Genomic DNA, 17,842 nt, shown 5'->3' on the forward strand with positions numbered 1-17,842 from the left:
AAGTGAGTAAGTTCATAAAAAAAATCAAATGCTGCAAATCTGACAGCAAAAGAAATTCAGAGTGCTTTGCAGTGATGCAGTCACCTGAGCACATCATCATCACACCTAAAGAGTTGGCTAGTCTGTGCAGAAACAACAAAAGGAAATGGACTCACTGGGAGGATTTGAATAAACTTTCACAACTTTATTGAATTTAAACATAGAGGATGATAATGTAACAACATTCAATAGTATATGTACATGTAGAATACAACAAACAATGTAACAAACCAGAAGGGGACGTTAAGGGAAGTCAGGTGGGGAGGGAGAGGATTGTAAATGTAATGGTAAGGTAGGATTGGCTAATGGTATGTGATATTTGGAATTTGCAATTACAAAATCTCAATAAAAATATTAAAGATAATAATAATAAAATTGGCTAGTCCGTGATGAAGGAATTAAGAGTTTTCTGGAGACCTGCAAAGCTTGTAGCTGTCTACTTCTACCAGAAGCCAAATGGCATGTAATATGACTGTGTGTAAGACTGGAGTTGATCTTCACTATGTTTGTGTGCTTGATAGCTCGTGGTTATTGCCTATGATGATGGGGATCCTGTGAAGTTCAACACCACCACTGTAGAAATTTCAGTATTGCAACCCTCAGTAATTCCAAGGTTCACTCAGGATGAATACAGGTATAGTATGTCTCCCATTTCTACCATTACATGTGGGATAAGGGTTAGAGTGTTGGACTATGACCTGGGAGAGCATGAAGCTCACTGGGCGACCTTGGGCCAGGCACCATCTCTTAGCCTAACCACAGGGTTGCTGTGACAATGAAATGGGGGGAGGAGAGCCATGCATATCACCTTGAAATCCTTGGAAGATAAAGGTGGTATGTAAATGTAAGGAATAAATATTTAAAATAGCATCAATATTACTAAAGGGAAATGTGAGGAGAAAGAAACTATTATTTGAACTCTGTCATTATGTAGGCTGTGAAAAGTATAATGTAATCAGGAAGCAAAGTTAGCACCAAGAAATAAACAGCGATTTCCTTGTCAGGCTTGTGGATTGTATCTAACTTTGCTCATATAGCAGACCCATTGAAACAAATGAATTTAGCTAACTTAAACCCACTGGGTCTACTGTGCCTATGGCTCAGCTGGACACAGTCTTGTGTAGTTAAATGTTATACGTTAATGACAACTACCTGTGTCTCGTTCATCTGGCTGGTTTTATTTACTTGGTTGCATTCATTCTTCAGTTCACTGATGGGCAGTTACACAGATATGAAGGGCTTATAATTGGATTATGTACCCTTTAATGGCTCCCCTTAATGTATAGAAAGGATCATAGAATCATAGGATTGTAGAGTTGGGAGGGACCTAGAGGATCATCTTGTCCAACCCCCTGCAATGCAGAAATATGTAGCTCTCCCATATGGCAATCGAACCTGCAAACTTGGTGTTATCAGCACCATGCTGTAACCAGTTGAGCTTTCCAGACATTCCATGACTTCAAAGGTCCAACGTCTGCTTATGTTGAGACTCCAGGTCCACCTCAGATCTCTTACCACAAAACCAGAGCTGCTAAACTGAAGTGATTGCATTGTTCTCTTATTTACCATGAAACCATTCAAAAATGTAATAGCATTATTTTCATAGCCACTTCATTTATATACCACTTTGCCATGTATGTTATGCTCAAAACATCTAGAACAAAGCATAACCAGAACAATTATGCAACGAGAGGGACAGAATTCTGGGATAGTTAATAGGATGTGTCAGAGCAAACAGAGAAATAAAATGATTTGTTGATTGAAGCTAAAGCATGTAAGGAGTAGAGTTGTTATGCTAGGTTGCAGGGAATTATAAGAAAGATCCCTATTGTGCTGTATTGTTAGTTCTGAATATAGCTGCTTTTCCATTGATCCATTTTTCATATACCTGCATGGCTTGTATGGCATTGGACACTTATTTGCCTGTGATTCTAGCTATGTGAATCACAGGCAAATAAGTTACACAATTTACACAGGAACTGGTAGGCATGGACACATCAGCAGGCTATGTACAGCATTTGGATAATTGGGTGCTTTAACAAAGAAGATGAGTTCATTAAATGATGTGCTCTGCTGCTTATGGATTCATTCAGAATTTGACAGTGGCATGTTTTTAGCTTCTCTGTGACTGTAATCTGTACATGTGCAAAATTAATTTGAAGTTAAGAAAAAGGAATCTTTCTGGGGGAAAGGAGCACAGAAGTCCTTCTAACTCTTTCTAGCATATTATAAAATGTGCAAAGGCCAGATGTGAAATTAAATCTAAAGCAGAAATAGTTAAATTAATATCTGGTTGTGTGTGTGTGTGTGTTTAGACCTGGCATCCTCTTGTGATTAATTACCCTTTTTAAAAAAGTAAGAGATCAAAGGTACCTTGGATTTTTGTTAATTAATGCATATCTTGTCCTCTTACACAACTAGAAAGTCATAGTTAATAGCCATGGACTGCAATTGTAGGCAATAAATTGCTAGCTAAAGAGTGCAATCAATAGCTATTAAGTATTGCCTGTGGGCACATTTAACAGGTGTTCAAGCATTTTATGTCAAGTAAAGGAAAATAGTCACATCTTTCAAATGCATTGAAACAGCAAAGTAAACCCTAGGCTCCATTTTGGGAAATTGGTTTGTTGTTAAGGAACACTAACTTTCTGTTAAGGGCTTTATTTCTTGCAGAAAAAGTGAAATACCAAAGGTCACAGTGTTCAGTTGATGTTGTTGTAACATGACCTGTCTTTCTATAAGCATGATCCAGTGCACAGATTTCTAATTCACAAGAATGATCTTGACTGACCAGAAAATTCAAAACTGCTCTGTTCCTATTTCCAGGCATGTGCCATATAGGGAAAGAGAAAACTGTGACTGGGAAATTAGTTGTACATAACAGTTAAGGAGACAGTTTGAGTGAAGACAGATGTTAACCTTTCAAAAGGAGAGAAGCACTTTGCTTTTACTATCCTTAAAGAGTGTGTGTGTGTGTGTGTGTGTGTGTGTGTGTGTTCTGCTGTCAGTTCTGTCTGTGCAGTTTTGTAAACAGTTTGAAATCTTACTAAATTTCCTTCTGCAATGTGAAGTGTGAGTGTTTATACACAGAAACGTGTATGTGCCTATTTAAACAATATTTTAAAGTTAATCAACCTACTTGGCACACAATGGAGTGGACAAGATTGACTTCCTCAGCATGGGAAGCAAATTGTTATTTCACCATTCATCTTGCCTGCATGTACATCTGTGGTATAAACTATGAAGCTGTGTTCACACCACAGCTAAAAAAATGCAGTAAACATTGTCAGCTTGACTTTACATGGTGGCCAAAAATATGAAAAGTAATGGCTGGGAACTATTTTTCTGTAGCAGCCAGACAGCAATCCATGCTTTCTAAAGAAGATGGTTTTATAAATACTAGACCCTTGTATTGCCTATGTATAAAGGTAGCCTTGATGCCAGTATCCTAAGAGAGCTCGTGTATTTTTCTCTTGCTGGTTAAGGTTTCCTCTGGATAAGCACCACGGTGGTTCAAGAAAAGCTAGTTTTGCATTAAACACTAATGTTATCTATTAACCCAACAGCTTAACTATGCTTTCTTATTTATTACCAAGAAACCATGATCCTTGTTTAACTGTGGATTGTGTTATGTTTGAACCCAGCACCCTTACTTAATCATCATTTGTATGGCCATCCCACCACAGACACAGTGGGGAAACAAACCAAAGTTTTGAGAAACAAACCATGGTTTGCTTGATTTATCTGTGATACAATTCATGGTTAACTCATAGTTCAACAAACCATGGCTTAGCACTGTGTGAGAACCAAGCCAATATCTTTCCAGCCATTTCATCTCTTTCCTGTTCATTTTCTGTATGGGCCCCACTTGAGTATAATGATCCCAAGAACATCTTTTGCTCTCACAAACCAAAACATTTTCACTAGCAGGACTTTCTCTTTAGAATGCTCAAAAAGGCACAACAAATCAAAGTATTCTTCCTTAGAGGATTCTGTACAATAATACTTCTTTTCTCCTCCTTCTTTCAAAGTCAAATAACTGAATCTCAGGACACCTCCCTAAGGGAGTTTAATACAGAAGACATGAGGCATGTAATCATAGCAAGATTCTGCATCAACTGCTACAGTAAAGGAAGACTTTCTTCTGACCTTCACAAAGAAGTTTTAAAAAAGTTTTTTCAGCTCTTACTATTATCAAAAGAAATGAAAGGGCTGCTGAATAAATTCTTAATGGCAAACATCCCCCAGCCGCTTTAGTCATACCTCGGTTTACAGCCGCTTCAGGTTGCGTTTTTTCGGGTTACGGACCGCCACAATCCGGAAGTACTGGAAGGGGTTACTTCTGGGTTTCAGTGGTTATGCATGCTCAGAAGCGCCAGATCGCAACACGTGCGTGCACAGACGTGCAGACGCAGGTTGTGAACGCTGCGAGTTGCAAACGTGCATCCCACACAGATCACGTTTGCAACCTGAGTGTCCACTGTAGTATAAATTTATCATAAAAATTTAAGAATTCTTACACCTTCATTTTTCTTTCTTTCTTTTCTTAGTTATTTATTTAGCAGCACATCCCACCTTTTCACTGTCTTTCGGCGTACAGAATAACCTTTCCATATCTAATTCATCTTGGCAACTATGCTGCAATACTTGATTGTTAAAGAGCTATTTAAAGAGTGCAGTTTGAACCCCTATTCTTTTGATTCTGAAGCATTCCTGACAAAAATATTGACTTCTAGCTTTCATTTTGAATCCTTGCAAGGTCTACACAAGGATGCATTGCACCTGATGACATTAAGTCCATCAGAATGAAGTTTGACATTTATCTTTAAGGATAATAGGCCATGTCAGTGGTTCATTGTAATAATACCTAAACTCCCTTGTCATCTTTTTTTTTGAGGTAAATATCACTGAAAAGGTCAAAACTTCATGAACCAATATGACAAATGTAAGGAGGGGGCATAGGAAAAGACACACAATCCCACTGAACATACCTTGCAAATAATATTGCACAGAAGAAAAAGAAACAATTTAAATTGGCCTTCTGGAAGCAGTGAATGTTGGCAGCTCAGCCTATTGCAGATGTTTTACTGACGTGGTACAGCACACACAAGCACAAAGGCATGCAAAGGTGAAATGCTATAAATTAAAATATGTCAGCTAAACTTTACAGAGCTCTAAAACAGAATGATTTTATTCTCTGGTGCTCAGTGGAACAGAGAGTGAACATTAGGACCACTTTTCTTCTTAGATTCATGAATGGAAGTCACTGCAGTGTGGCTCTTTACCACACTAGGAAAGGAATATCCAAAGCCCCAGACCGCAGGAGAGAAGTCTGTTCCTCCTCTGTGCTTGTGGGTCCCCAATTTACAATCATCTGATAAGTGGGAAATGCTTGAAGTTACATATATCCTGTCTCCATACCTGTGACCAGCAGATCACATGCATTCATTGCCAAATGCAACATCCAGCTTCAAATAGCACCCATCTCAGAGGAGTACACATTTGCACTCCTGACATTCCTGCAGAGTCTGTTATTTAAGAGCTTGATGGGCAGGGCGTGGAAACTGTTAGGACAACTTTGTTGTTTCCATCCAGGTCTGAACATCTTGGTTGATGCCTGAATTTCTGAATTGTGACTCCTGAACTGTGGCCATTGCCAAGCCTATATATGCCTGGATAAAGATCTTCTGTTACACATAAGAGCCTCTGTTGGCATATGTTGGGCATGAGACATGACAGCGTGTTATAATGTACACATTCTTCATACTTAGGGGGGTTGGAAGGGGACTATGACTGAAAGAGACAGGTTCCTACTACCACTTTTTTATAAAAAAGCAAATATATTCTTAAGAAAGCCAAGACATGTTTGTGAGTTGAGGCCCCGTCTCCCACTTTCTGATGAAATAAGACACATGGACACCAGTATTTTAGGTTAATGGGCTAAAAATGGCCACAACTTTATTGATTACAGAATGTGAGTAGTATTGGCTTAGGGCCTAGACACTGGATCTGAACAGACTATACTTGACTCCTGCCCACCCTGCAGGAAGTCATACAAGGGTTAACAACCTGTAGGGGGAACATGTTGGTGGAAATCAACTGGAAACTCCCCTAGAGTCACCGGAGGGTCGTGCCATGGCCCTAGCCACCACCTGGGCTTCAGACAGGAACCATGACCACCGGATTCCTTTAATGGAATACCCTTCACGGGGATGGGTAGGTGATGGCCACAACCTCCCCTTCAACACACAATGCATTTTCCAATGCCTAACCACCAAACCTTACAAAGTTGTGGCGATTTGCTACGAGGTAGGCAAAAAAAACCAAGTGGCTGGTGCCAATCTGCCAAGTGGAAAAAAATTCTACCAGGCCCCTTCAACAGGTGACCAACCGAGGTCAGGTGTTGAATGCATGAGAATAGAGGGAGGGAGGGAGATCCATGTGTGCAGGAAACAAACAGGCTGAACCACGGTCCTGTGTTTGCTTAAGAGCAGCAAACCACGCCCCCTAGCCAGCCGCATTGGCTAGCAGGAAGCGAGACCCACTCACAACCCCTCCCCTCGGCGATGCTGAGGAGCTGGGCAACCTTAGGAGCAGGGCCACATGCACAGGCCCACTGTCCCTTTGTAGAAATGCAGCCCCTCTGTGCAATTAATGCAAGATTCTGGCTTAATAATTGACCTTTACAGAAACAGGAAAAGCACTTGAGGTAAAATACACAGGACAAACACAGCCACATATTAGCTTTTATCCTTTTTACCCATTCAGTTCCATATGTTTCGACAGAAGTTTCTTAAGGGACTAACAGTATGTTTTCATTGAAGTGATGTATTGTTCTTTGAACCTGATTGCATTAGTTAACTCAAGGAAGTTAAATCGATAAGGCACAATTACTATAAGGTTACAAAGAACATGAATTTTGGTGTTTCTCTATTCACTTCCTTCAAATTCTCCATATTGAATGCAAAAGCACCTTCCTAATTGATATTGATTTCTCAATGCATAGAATTCAGCAATGTCAGAACAGGAGTTACAGAGATGTTACTAAAAAAAGAAAGTGCTAAAAACAGGTTAGGATCAAAAGAAGGGTTTTTACACGCATTCCCCAAAAATCCATTTTGAATTTTTAAAGACTTCATCTTAGAAAAGTGGACATGGAAGGAATCTAGCCTGCAGGTCTTGAAAATAACAAGGTAGAAAATTGTTTGTACTGTATTTGAGTTTGTCAAATGTACCTTGCTCACCAGTTACATCAATAACGTATTGTTATCATTACTTGAATTTTGGTGTCATGCAGACCAGAAGCCAGATAAATGAGAAAAGTTTAATTAAAACCATTTCAATCTGTTGGATTACAATTAAATTTATGATTCTTATCCTGTCATCCATAACTTCACTATAGTGTCTGCTATCAGATTTCAGTCTGCACCCAACTCCAGCCCAAATGCTTCTATATGGGAAAATCAGTCACAAAATAATTCTGTGGCTCTGCATTTCCAAATATCTTACTAAGCATTAAGTAGCAAACATTTCTGCTGTTCTTTAATGAAACGCATGTCACTCTAACCTGGAATTCAAATGTGAAAATTTCACTTTTTAAATACCGTTTTTAGGTGCACTACTAGCTCTTTTCACACATTATTTGTGTGCATGGCAAGCAAGGATACAAAAGATAGAAAAGGGCAACCCAGTCAATCAATGGGGATAGAGCAAATAGCCTACTCACTTGACCCCTGTTTGCTTTGCATGACTCCTGCTTACCAGGAGGTAGAGGGGGATTAAGCAGAGGCTAGCAAGGTGCAAACACACCAGCAGAAGCCTAATATTCAGAGGAAGGATGACTGAGCTGGTGTTAACATGCTTACGGAAGCAGAATGGATCCCTGTATCCCTGTTGGAGGAGCACACTTTATCCTGGATATAATCACAAGGAGACTCTGCTCTTAAGAAAATAAAAGGCTGTGTTTATTGCAGGAAGTACATACTTGAAAGCAAAGATCCTAGTTCTAACTAAGGTGGAGATGTGAAGAGCCATGCATGCTCTTTCATTTCAGCAAGAGACACACACAAAGCTGTCTCCTCTCCCAAGGAAAGGCTGAAGAAGGAAATGAAGCCAACAACTCTGAGAGTATTGGTCTAAGGGAAGATCAATAGATTAAGTATAGAAAGACTGTCTAGGAAGATTCCTCTCTATCTATCCTTCCTGTGCAAGCATATCAGCATACGGTGAAATTTCATCCCAACATACTGAAGCTGAGTTAGAGTACTGGAGTTATCTTAGAGCCAATTCTCTCTTTATATTTTGTATTTTGGTATGAATAGATAACTAAATACAGAAGATGTGGGTTTCCCTGCATATAGCCTGCATAGACACATACATGCAGAATTAGGTGTGTGTCTATTTTTAAAAATCCAGTCTTTCCCATAATTGTTTCTAATTTTATATTCACATGCACACACCCTACATTCTGGATATGCATACATATTGTCATCAGATGTACGATCTGAGTATAAAAAGTAAAATGAAAATCGGTTCTAAGATGCATCAATCAAGAGCAATGGGATAATCCATCCACGCTTGCCGTGGACATTTACAGAATGATCAAGGCTCATATTTGACCTGATTTGAAAAGATTCATATGGCCCTTAGGCCTACGATGTCCTGCAAAATGGTGGAGAAAAGTAAATTGATTTCAGCATTTTCCTTTCCTTTCAAACTGGTCTTACTGAATAATGGCTTCATGTTCAAAGGTGCAGGGAACAGCATTTTATTGCCAAGCACATTTATTGATGACTGCTTCTTGACAGCAGAGACATTTTAGAGAGAAGCTTCTCAGGGTGTGCATCTCCATTGCATGGCCCTTTTGCAAAGACAATAACTAGCAACTACATTATTCTTTCTAGCTCAGCCTTAGTCCTGAGCTTACTTCTTTCGGCAAGTTTATCCAGCCTCTTTTGTGCAGAAATCTTTTGTGCAGAGGACAGGAGTAATCATAGATGTGCTTAAAGCATTTAATCAATGGCATAGATTGCCCACCAACATTTTCTGCAATAAGGCTGGGGGGGATCTTATATGGCTGTGAGAATATTGGAATTCCTTCCACAAGCAATCAGGCAGACCCATGTGGGAAAGGGATTAAAATGTTTACATATTCACTTGTAGCAGCAAATTTAGGCAGCAATCATGCCACTGTTCTAATGTTTGATTCAAGCCATTATTGTTGCTTTATTCTGTATGCTTAATTTTTTCTTTATTTCATGTCAGGCAACCGCTGGAATTACATGATCCTAGTCATACATAGCTTCCAGTTTCTTCTTGTCTCCCAGTCAAGGAGAAAAAATCTTGTATATATTATTTCAGTAGAGCACTGAAAACGTGACAATAAGAAAAAGCAATCTGTTTTGCCCAATTTTGCAGGCCCCCTCCTGTGAGTGAAGGTGCACCCAAAGGAACTCACGTTGTTGTTGTAACTGCTGCTGCTTTGAATCAGACGATTATCTATTCCATTGTTTCAGGAAATGAAGACGGTAAGTAATACTGTCCCAGGTGGTCTAGTACGATACATGAATAAAAAGTACTTTTAAGGGAGAGGGGAGGGAACAAATGTCACTAATTTTTCTTTTCTTTGCTGCATTCCAGATGTGTTTGCTATTAATAACAGAACAGGTGTCATCTCCGTCAAAAACCCACTGGATTATGAAACTGTGAAAAGCTATTTACTTCGAGTGCAAGCAGACTCACTACAAGTGGTCCGCTCCAATTTACCTGTGCCATCCAAAAGCAAGTTACTTTCACCTTTTTTATTATTTCTTTGTGCATTTGGATATTTGAGCAAAAAGGTCATGTTGCTCTCCCCCTCACTGCCTCCCCCACCACTGATGCTACACACATTACCTTAAGAATTAATCTGCTATTTTTTTACGTTGTTAGTTAATTCCTTCATGTGTTAAATCTGCCTAGCAGTTTCAGATATAGTAGTACAAAGAGAGCCTCAAGCCACTGCAACTTAATTCTATTGTAAGAATATCTAGGACTCTTACTGATTTGGCTCTTACTGTGTGCTAACAATATATGCCGTGTGTTGTTTGAAAATGTAATGACTGAATACTGCTGTCCTGGTGCATCGCCAACAGCTCTCTTTTGCACTGCCAAACATTTCATCCCTGCCCAGCCTTCTCCACATATCAGTCTTTCTGAAGATTCAACACAGTTTGGTAAGACCATCACTACTACCACCATCAGGGTGACAGAGAATGCCTCTCTTCCATGGAGTTGTAGTAGCATATGGCCAATAAAAGGCTATACAGCTATATACATAAGCAGTGGTGGCTGCTACCCATTGGGGTTGGTAGGTTGGAAGGCAGGGAGGCCAACAGTAGGTGGAGCCAGAGCCCCCTTGCCCTCATCCTCTTCCCTGCTGAGTTCTACAAGGCTAATGCTGAGACTAAAGAGGCTGACAGCTTCATCCTCTTGTCTGGTTGTAATTAAGAAGGTGGATGGGGTGTGGCCTAGAGCTCTAGTTGGTGGGGCAGTGTCCTATCCATTCTAATGGACCAGCCTCCGCTGCTCATAAAGGATGCGTGCGCACACGCACACAATATTCTGTTTCCTATCTTTCATTTTAAAGGAAACACTTATGTGTTTCATACATTCTCCTGTACCAATTTACACTCAGCTTCTGAAACCTGAAGCAATCTTGAGTTAGCAACTTTTCTAAAAGTTTCTTAGTACAAGAAACAAGTATTTAAATGAAAAGTGTGAATCATAATTAAAACTGGAAGATTTGGTCAGATAATATAGCAATAAGTTCTGCATGAATACTTTATGAAAGAGTGTCTCCTGGTATGCAGTCAGCAAAGAATGGAAGTCTTTTAAACTTTTCAATAAGCATAATTAAATGTTCATGAAGCTAAATAAGAACAATACATTAATTGGTATCTTAAATTGATTAAAATTTATGGCCATTTAATTTATGAATATCTACTTGCTTCATCCCAATTAATTAAAGTTAATGGATTTAAGTAATAGAACAAGGAGATCATCTTCAAGTTTTAATTTGGTTGGATGGGCTTACTCTGTTCTTCTACAGCAGTGGGGTGGAATGCGTAGCCCTCAATATATTACTGGACTCTAAACTCCAGTCGGCTACAATCAGCATGACGAGTGGTCAGAGATGATGGGTGTTGTAGTCCAGCAGCATCTGAAGGGTCGCAGGTTAGACAGAGGAAATAATGCACATTTCTGCTTTTCTGAAAACATTTACCTCTCTGCAGACACAGTTTTCTGTGTGGTTTTCCTTTTTCTTTTGGTGTATTTTAAATACAAATCTAAGTTGTGATATGAAATGTTTTGTAGTGCCACATCTGCTTTCCAGACTACAGAAGTGAACTGAAATCGAATCTTGGAATTATACATTTTCTGTGGCAGAATGGGGTAGCTATTGACATGGTGGACTATTGCTCCATTATAAGGATGTCATGCAATTAACTGAAGGGGCCACGGTTCAATAGGAGAGCACACGTTTTCTATGCAAAAGGTTCCAGGTTCAATCCCTGACATCTTTAAGTGGTAACTGGAGAAGACCTTTGGCTGAAGCTCTGGACAGCTGCTGCCAGTAGATAATGCTGAGGTAGATGGGGACTGGTGGCCTGTCTCAGTACATGGCAGTTTTGTAGGTCCCTGAAAAGTGGCAAAAAAGATTGCTCCGTTTCAGAGCAATGATGTTTCCATCATAAGATATGCTACTAGTTGGATAGGGATGTAGGGGGAAACTCTAAGGGGCACAGCATGTCTCATAAGCAATTGTTTGAATTAATCCAGCCTTCCCATTTGTCTCTGAGTCATAATAACCATGAACCAAAATACTGGGAGTCACGGCAACATGTCTTCTGAGAACATCAAAACACTTGGCTAATCAGACTTCCAAATAATAATGAATTGCAGGGCAATTAAAATAAATTTTGTGATGAAGACAACTTGAATTTTATTGATTCCATTTTATGTTTTTGCTTCAGGGCATATCCTTTTAATGTTTCTCATTTTCATAGGCAGTATGCCAGAAATGATCCCAAAGACTGATGTGAGTGAGTGCACCTCTTATTAAAATTAGCATTCACAGAAAATATCATTCACCGCACACAGCTGCTAGCTCTTCCATAGCAAAGAAAGTCTGTGTTATTTCCTTGGGTGTCCCTGAAAGGTCCCAGTGGTTAAATAGCTTAAGATTCCTCCAACCCACAGAGCTGAGTTTAGAAAATGGAAGGCCATTTATATATATATATAAAATCTCTATTATCAACATATTTTAATTAAGTAAAGCACTATTTTGAAGTATTTTTTTTCCTTATTCAGACAGTTTTAGAAAGTAAAACAATAACAGTTTTCTTTCAGTCAGTGGCTGTCTGCCAAAACAGCCTCAGCTCTGCACTTTTAGTAGGGAAAAATCCCTCAGCTTCAATATTTCTTTTCCATTCCAATACCTCTTTATCAGTAAAATGGTAACAGCACAATCTATATGCTTTTTATGGTTCTATTTTTTGTTTTATAGTTTCCATTGTTCTGCTACCTTTTGTTTTCCAGTACTGTTTCAGATTGTGAACATGGCTTTTTGAGGCTATTTATTCCCAGAGGCTCAATGTTAAAAATCAGTACATATTGATTATAAAGTATGGCTCCCTTAAACAAACACTTGTTGGGTCCATGGGGTGTTTGTCACTTTCATTTCTTCATTCACCAGAGTCAAGATGAATGCAATATTATTGACAACTATGAAGCATGTAAATACTTTAAAGATGATGTGATGTTTGTGAGCCGTCCACCAGCCCTGTTTCACTTTCTTTCATTTCCCCACCTATTTTAGAAATTCATATATGGTGTGTTGAATGATCGGCTGAGTTTATCACCATATGATCCAAGTTCCATTCTTGATGTGTCTTTACAGAAGCTGTCAAAAGTATATGACACAAGAGTTCTCCTTATCATATATAAATAGCTGCTTCTTTCATATATATATATATATATATATATGCTTTCGTAGATTTTCACGGGTACAGGAATGCAGGTTTTGGTGTCCTCGGGTGTCTTCCCGTGTAAAAGTTGGGGTGTCTAGGCGACGTTTCGACGAGGTCTCACTCGTCATCTTCAGGCTGGTGCTTTCGGCTTCTTGTTACTGGAACAGAGCGGGATCTCAATGTTTGAGTTCCTATAAATACTGTAGAGGGGGTGTGGTGTCTAGCCTCCAATGTTCTGGGCAGACTTCCTCTCTGCCCAGAACATTGGAGGCTAGACACCACACCCCCTCTACAGTATTTATAGGAACTCAAACATTGAGATCCCGCTCTGTTCCAGTAACAAGAAGCCGAAAGCACCAGCCTGAAGATGACGAGTGAGACCTCGTCGAAACGTCGCCTAGACACCCCAACTTTTACACGGGAAGACACCCGAGGACACCAAAACCTGCATATATATATATATATATATATATATATATATATATATATATGTGATGGATGTACCTAAATGCTAATGATCTTCCAGACAAGATCAGAAGACAAATCTTGACGCACTTATAATTCATCTAGAGTTGGTAATTGGAAGAAGAGAAAAAACAACAGCATATGGCGGAGATGGCACCACTGACAGGCAAAAGAGAAGAACAAACTTTAGGTGCTAGAAATATGGTTCATTCCAGGCCTGCCATGTTTTGGGGTGAAATCCATCTTCAAGGGCATGTTTCTACTAGCAGCTGCAATGGATGGATTCTACAGTCACTGCAGTAACCCTTGCATTTGAGAATTCCTGCTGGACACATGCGCCTGAGGAAGAATGGGAAGAAGACTCTTGAAACCTATCACTTCTACAGAAGTTGACCACAAACATCTTACCCCACTTAAAATGTTGAGCCCGCAAATGAAAAGAATTTGAGACAGAAAGCAAAAATCAGTAATTTTGAAGGGGGAAAGTTAGAAGTCCACCTTAAAACAATGGTGGTAGGCCACTGAGAATAGTGGGCAGGGCCAAAGACACCACTCATCTTCTCTCCATTAAGTTCCTCACCACCCAGCACTGCTTCCTTCTATATTTAATAAGAGAGAAGCTGTGTGGCATGGAGATAGGGTGAAGCATCTCTCTCTCACACACTGCAGATATCCATCCATGCAACATACCAAAAAGGGGTGCCTTTTGGAAGTGTGGATCCAGTTGGATCTGTGCTTTGAAAGCGCAATGCTAGATACTACAGCATGTGAGTGTCACTTTAAGAGAATGCACCTGGCACTTACTCATAATAAATAATATAAGATACACTCACCTGAGGGGAAAGAAAGAGCATTGCAGTGAAGTGGAATGGAGAATTTCAGGAAGCCAAAGCAATGTGTGAAGGAGAAGCTTGGAAAGCAAAAGAAGAACAAAGAGATCTAAGAGGATAGAAGAAAAGTGTGACAAGATAATATATTTTTGTAAGCATTATACCTTACTAAAGCCATGGCATGTGGGAAATATTATTATTATAGTCACAGTCAGGTGTTTTCGTTCCGGAAAGGACTGACAGAGAATCTAGTACAGTACCTTACGGCTTAGTAATGCAATCTGATTCACACCAGTGGGGCTGTATCCTACTAGTAGATCACAGTGTTGTCCCATATTCTAGAGAGTCAAAACTGAGGGGTTTTGTCGCATATTTTCTCATATTTAATTCTTACAGTACCCAAAAAATAAGGTGGCTGTTTATATTTCAACTCAGTTCTCATGAACCCTCAGGTATAATGCTTGACGGTTGCTTATTGTACAACTGCTGACAGTAGTTGTCACAGTTTATTATCTTTTCTTGAATTATCACTCCTGTTACATATGACACCCAACTTCAGCAGTCTTTGGCAGAGATTCAGTGGAAGAAGCCTCCAGGCTGTTCTAGTGTCACTCTGAAAATGGTCATGGATACAAATAGATGGCTGAAAAATAAGTCCTCAAAGATAAAGGTGTTGCCAGTTGGCAGATGATGCCTAGTGGAAACTTCATCTTCGGTAAATGTTACCTTTGATCACTATCTTCTTTTTGCTGTTGTGTCAGCCGTAGACTACGAGGTTGTTTATAGCTATAGGATGTTTACAGAGAGAATGCATCTTCTCTTCTGTTTTATCACCTCAAAGAGCAATTGCCATGCTCAAGAACTAAGCAATAGAGGTGATGAGTATTTCTCAGGTGGATAATCATATTTTGAAAAAAGGTGTTTAGTTTCCCTACCACCACTTTTAAGTTGAAATGAGGCAGCTTTACTGTTTAGTCCCTTTTAAGAAATGTGTGCTGTTTTAAAGTTTCTATTTCATGTGTGTGTGTGTGTGTGTGTGTGTGTGTGTGTGCTGTTTCAAAGTTTCTGTTTCATAGATAGATAGATGATAGATGATAGATAGATAGATAGATAGATAGATAGATATAGATGGATGATAGGTAGATTAGATAGATTTATGTTGGGTACAGGTAAAGGTAAAAGATAAAAGATAAAGGACTCCTAGATGGTTAAGTCCAGTCAAATTCGACTATGGGGTGTGGCACTCATCTGCACTTTCAGGCCGAGGGAGCCGACATTTGTTGGCAGACAGCTTTCTGGGCCATATGGCCAGCATAACTAAACCGCTTCTGGCACAATGGAACACCATAACGGGAGCCAGAGTGCATGGAAAAGCTGTTTACCTTCCCACTACAGCAGAAGCTATTTATCTACTTGTGCCAGTATGGGGAACCTGTAATCCTGCCATCAGTGTTGTTAGACTACAGCTCCCATCATCCCTGTTGGCCGTGCCAATTAGGGCTGATGGGAGTTGTAGTCTAAAAACTTGGGGCACACTTTCCCCACCCTCCCCACTTTAAATGAAGAGATGTGATGAAAAAGCTATGCTACTTTCTAAGATTATGTGTAGCAATTTGCATTATTTCCAGGACATCTGGAATACTTTATTCACATGTATGAGAACTACATATATCACCCCACTAAGCAGCAGCAGGGCTCAATAGCAGGAGTTCACCATACAACATTAGTGGAAGCCAGTTTATAATTCCTTGTTGGTACCTGTTCTGCATTAAAAACACTCCACTCACACAAGCATCTTTCTGCCTGCTGCTCTGTGGAGTCCGTGGGCAGCTGGACCTTGTGAGAGAAGTGCAGAGGGAAAAGTAGAAGGCAGTATCCTTCCTTGGGCCCTCCATCTGCTCACAGACACAGAAAGCCTTGGGGTTAGTTTAAAAGGGGCACAATACAGAGATTAAAGTCTTTATTCTCTACCACACTTGCTTTTAGAGCTAGGGATTCTGCTCTTATTCAGAGCAGATGCTTCAGGGACAAAACAGCTCAGCTAATAATGAGGTAGAATTCAACTCCACTCTATTCAGAGGCTTACTGTCCCCAGCACTGGAGGCAGAGCATAGACATTGTGACTAGTATCCCTTAGTATCCTTACCCTCCATTAATTTGTCTAATCCTCTTTTCAAGCTATCCAAGTTAGTGGCCATCGCTACTTTAACTAAATATCATCAGAAGAAGTAGGAATAAGACATAGGTTGGCAGCAGCCTCATGTTTTAAGGTAGTATGTAGTTTTCCAACAGTATCAGAAGTAAAAAGGAAAAGAAGGAGTGGGTGATTTCAAACAGTACCATTCTGCTTGTGCAACACATTTTTTGGGGAAACCCTTCAGAGCAGATTTGGGGAGAGGGAACGCAGGGGTTGTAGGGAGGGAGAGAGAAGGTGGCCTGCCTTTTGCTGCTTCTGGCAAGACATTCAATATCACCCATTAACATGTTGCAGCTCTTGTTTATTAAATTGTACTACATTGTAATTATTTTGCACTCCCTTTACTTTGTCAAAATGGTCCATGTATTGAAGTTTAGTTATAGATAAATGTATTTACATTTACCAGATTAAACTAGTGATTGATGGTTTAAAAGGCAGGCAACTGATGAACTGAAATAACAGGTAAGATTTGTCATTAAATTACTGTGATCTACGTGGCTGAAGCCAGGTTTTTAAGCCAGAAATTGAGCTTAGCAATAGATGGGTTTATTTTACCTGCCAATATGCAAGAACATCCTGGCAGATCATTAAGGGCAGAACTGCATAAATTATTACTGATGCCCATCCAATTTATATTGCTCACTCACAGTTTAATTAAAGCGGCCTTTGCAATAGAAATAACTGTCTACTTTTAACCTACTGTGGAAAAGAACAGGTGCTCCATTCTTTTTCTGCTGAGCATTCCTCTGAGGGAGGAGCAACCAAAAGTAGTGTTCACCTAATGCCATGGAGCTTGGTAAATATTTCAGTTCAACTGCATATAAATGTAAGACTGAGGGCTTGGGCAGGACAGTAGGCTAATGAGCCCACATTGACTGCAAATGTTATTTAATGGTCGGTGGCCAAGTGGCCAATCACTTGATTCCTGTCTGTGGGTACCGGTAATTTCTGAATAGATAGAAAATATCTGGGTGGTCCTGAAAGGGGACATGCCTCCCCTTTCTCCACCTCTAGCTAAACATGGATGTATTCTAGGTCTCTCTGTGAAAATAAACAACAGAATTGCAGATTGAGTCATAGAATGAGTCCAACTAGGAGAGATCTGGGGAGAAAGAGCTTTAGAGGCTCTGTAATCTAGTAGCATTTTGGGGTGCTCACTGCCTCCTTCTGGAGATCTGATGTTGGCAGTAAATCTGGAGTTTTGGTGTGTATCCACCTTTCCTTCACTCAGCTGTTACAAGATACCATAGGCCTCCAGTAGGGATGGAGGAGATAATTTATTCAGTTTGCATTCAAATATG

The 17,842-nt window shown here is 39.8% G+C and overlaps 1 protein-coding gene across 25 annotated transcripts in view; it reads left to right on the plus strand.

Annotated features, from left to right (window-relative positions):
* The window catches only part of PCDH15 (protocadherin related 15), a 649,118-nt gene that overhangs the window by 555,740 nt on the left and 75,536 nt on the right, over positions 1 to 17,842 (plus strand). For all 25 annotated transcript variants that reach the window (XR_014564822.1, XM_083740648.1, XM_083740659.1 and 22 more), the window contains 3 exons: positions 561 to 673; positions 9,457 to 9,566; positions 9,679 to 9,819. Coding sequence is in view for 24 of the 25 variants with exons in the window: in XM_083740648.1 (XP_083596774.1) it covers positions 561 to 673; positions 9,457 to 9,566; positions 9,679 to 9,819 (364 nt within the window). In the remaining variant the exon portion in view is untranslated. The remainder of the gene's footprint in view (positions 1 to 560; positions 674 to 9,456; positions 9,567 to 9,678; positions 9,820 to 17,842) is intronic.

Source organism: Podarcis gaigeae (assembly GCF_964106915.1).
Source record: "Podarcis gaigeae genome assembly, chromosome: 5".
NCBI lineage: Eukaryota > Metazoa > Chordata > Lepidosauria > Squamata > Lacertidae > Podarcis > Podarcis gaigeae.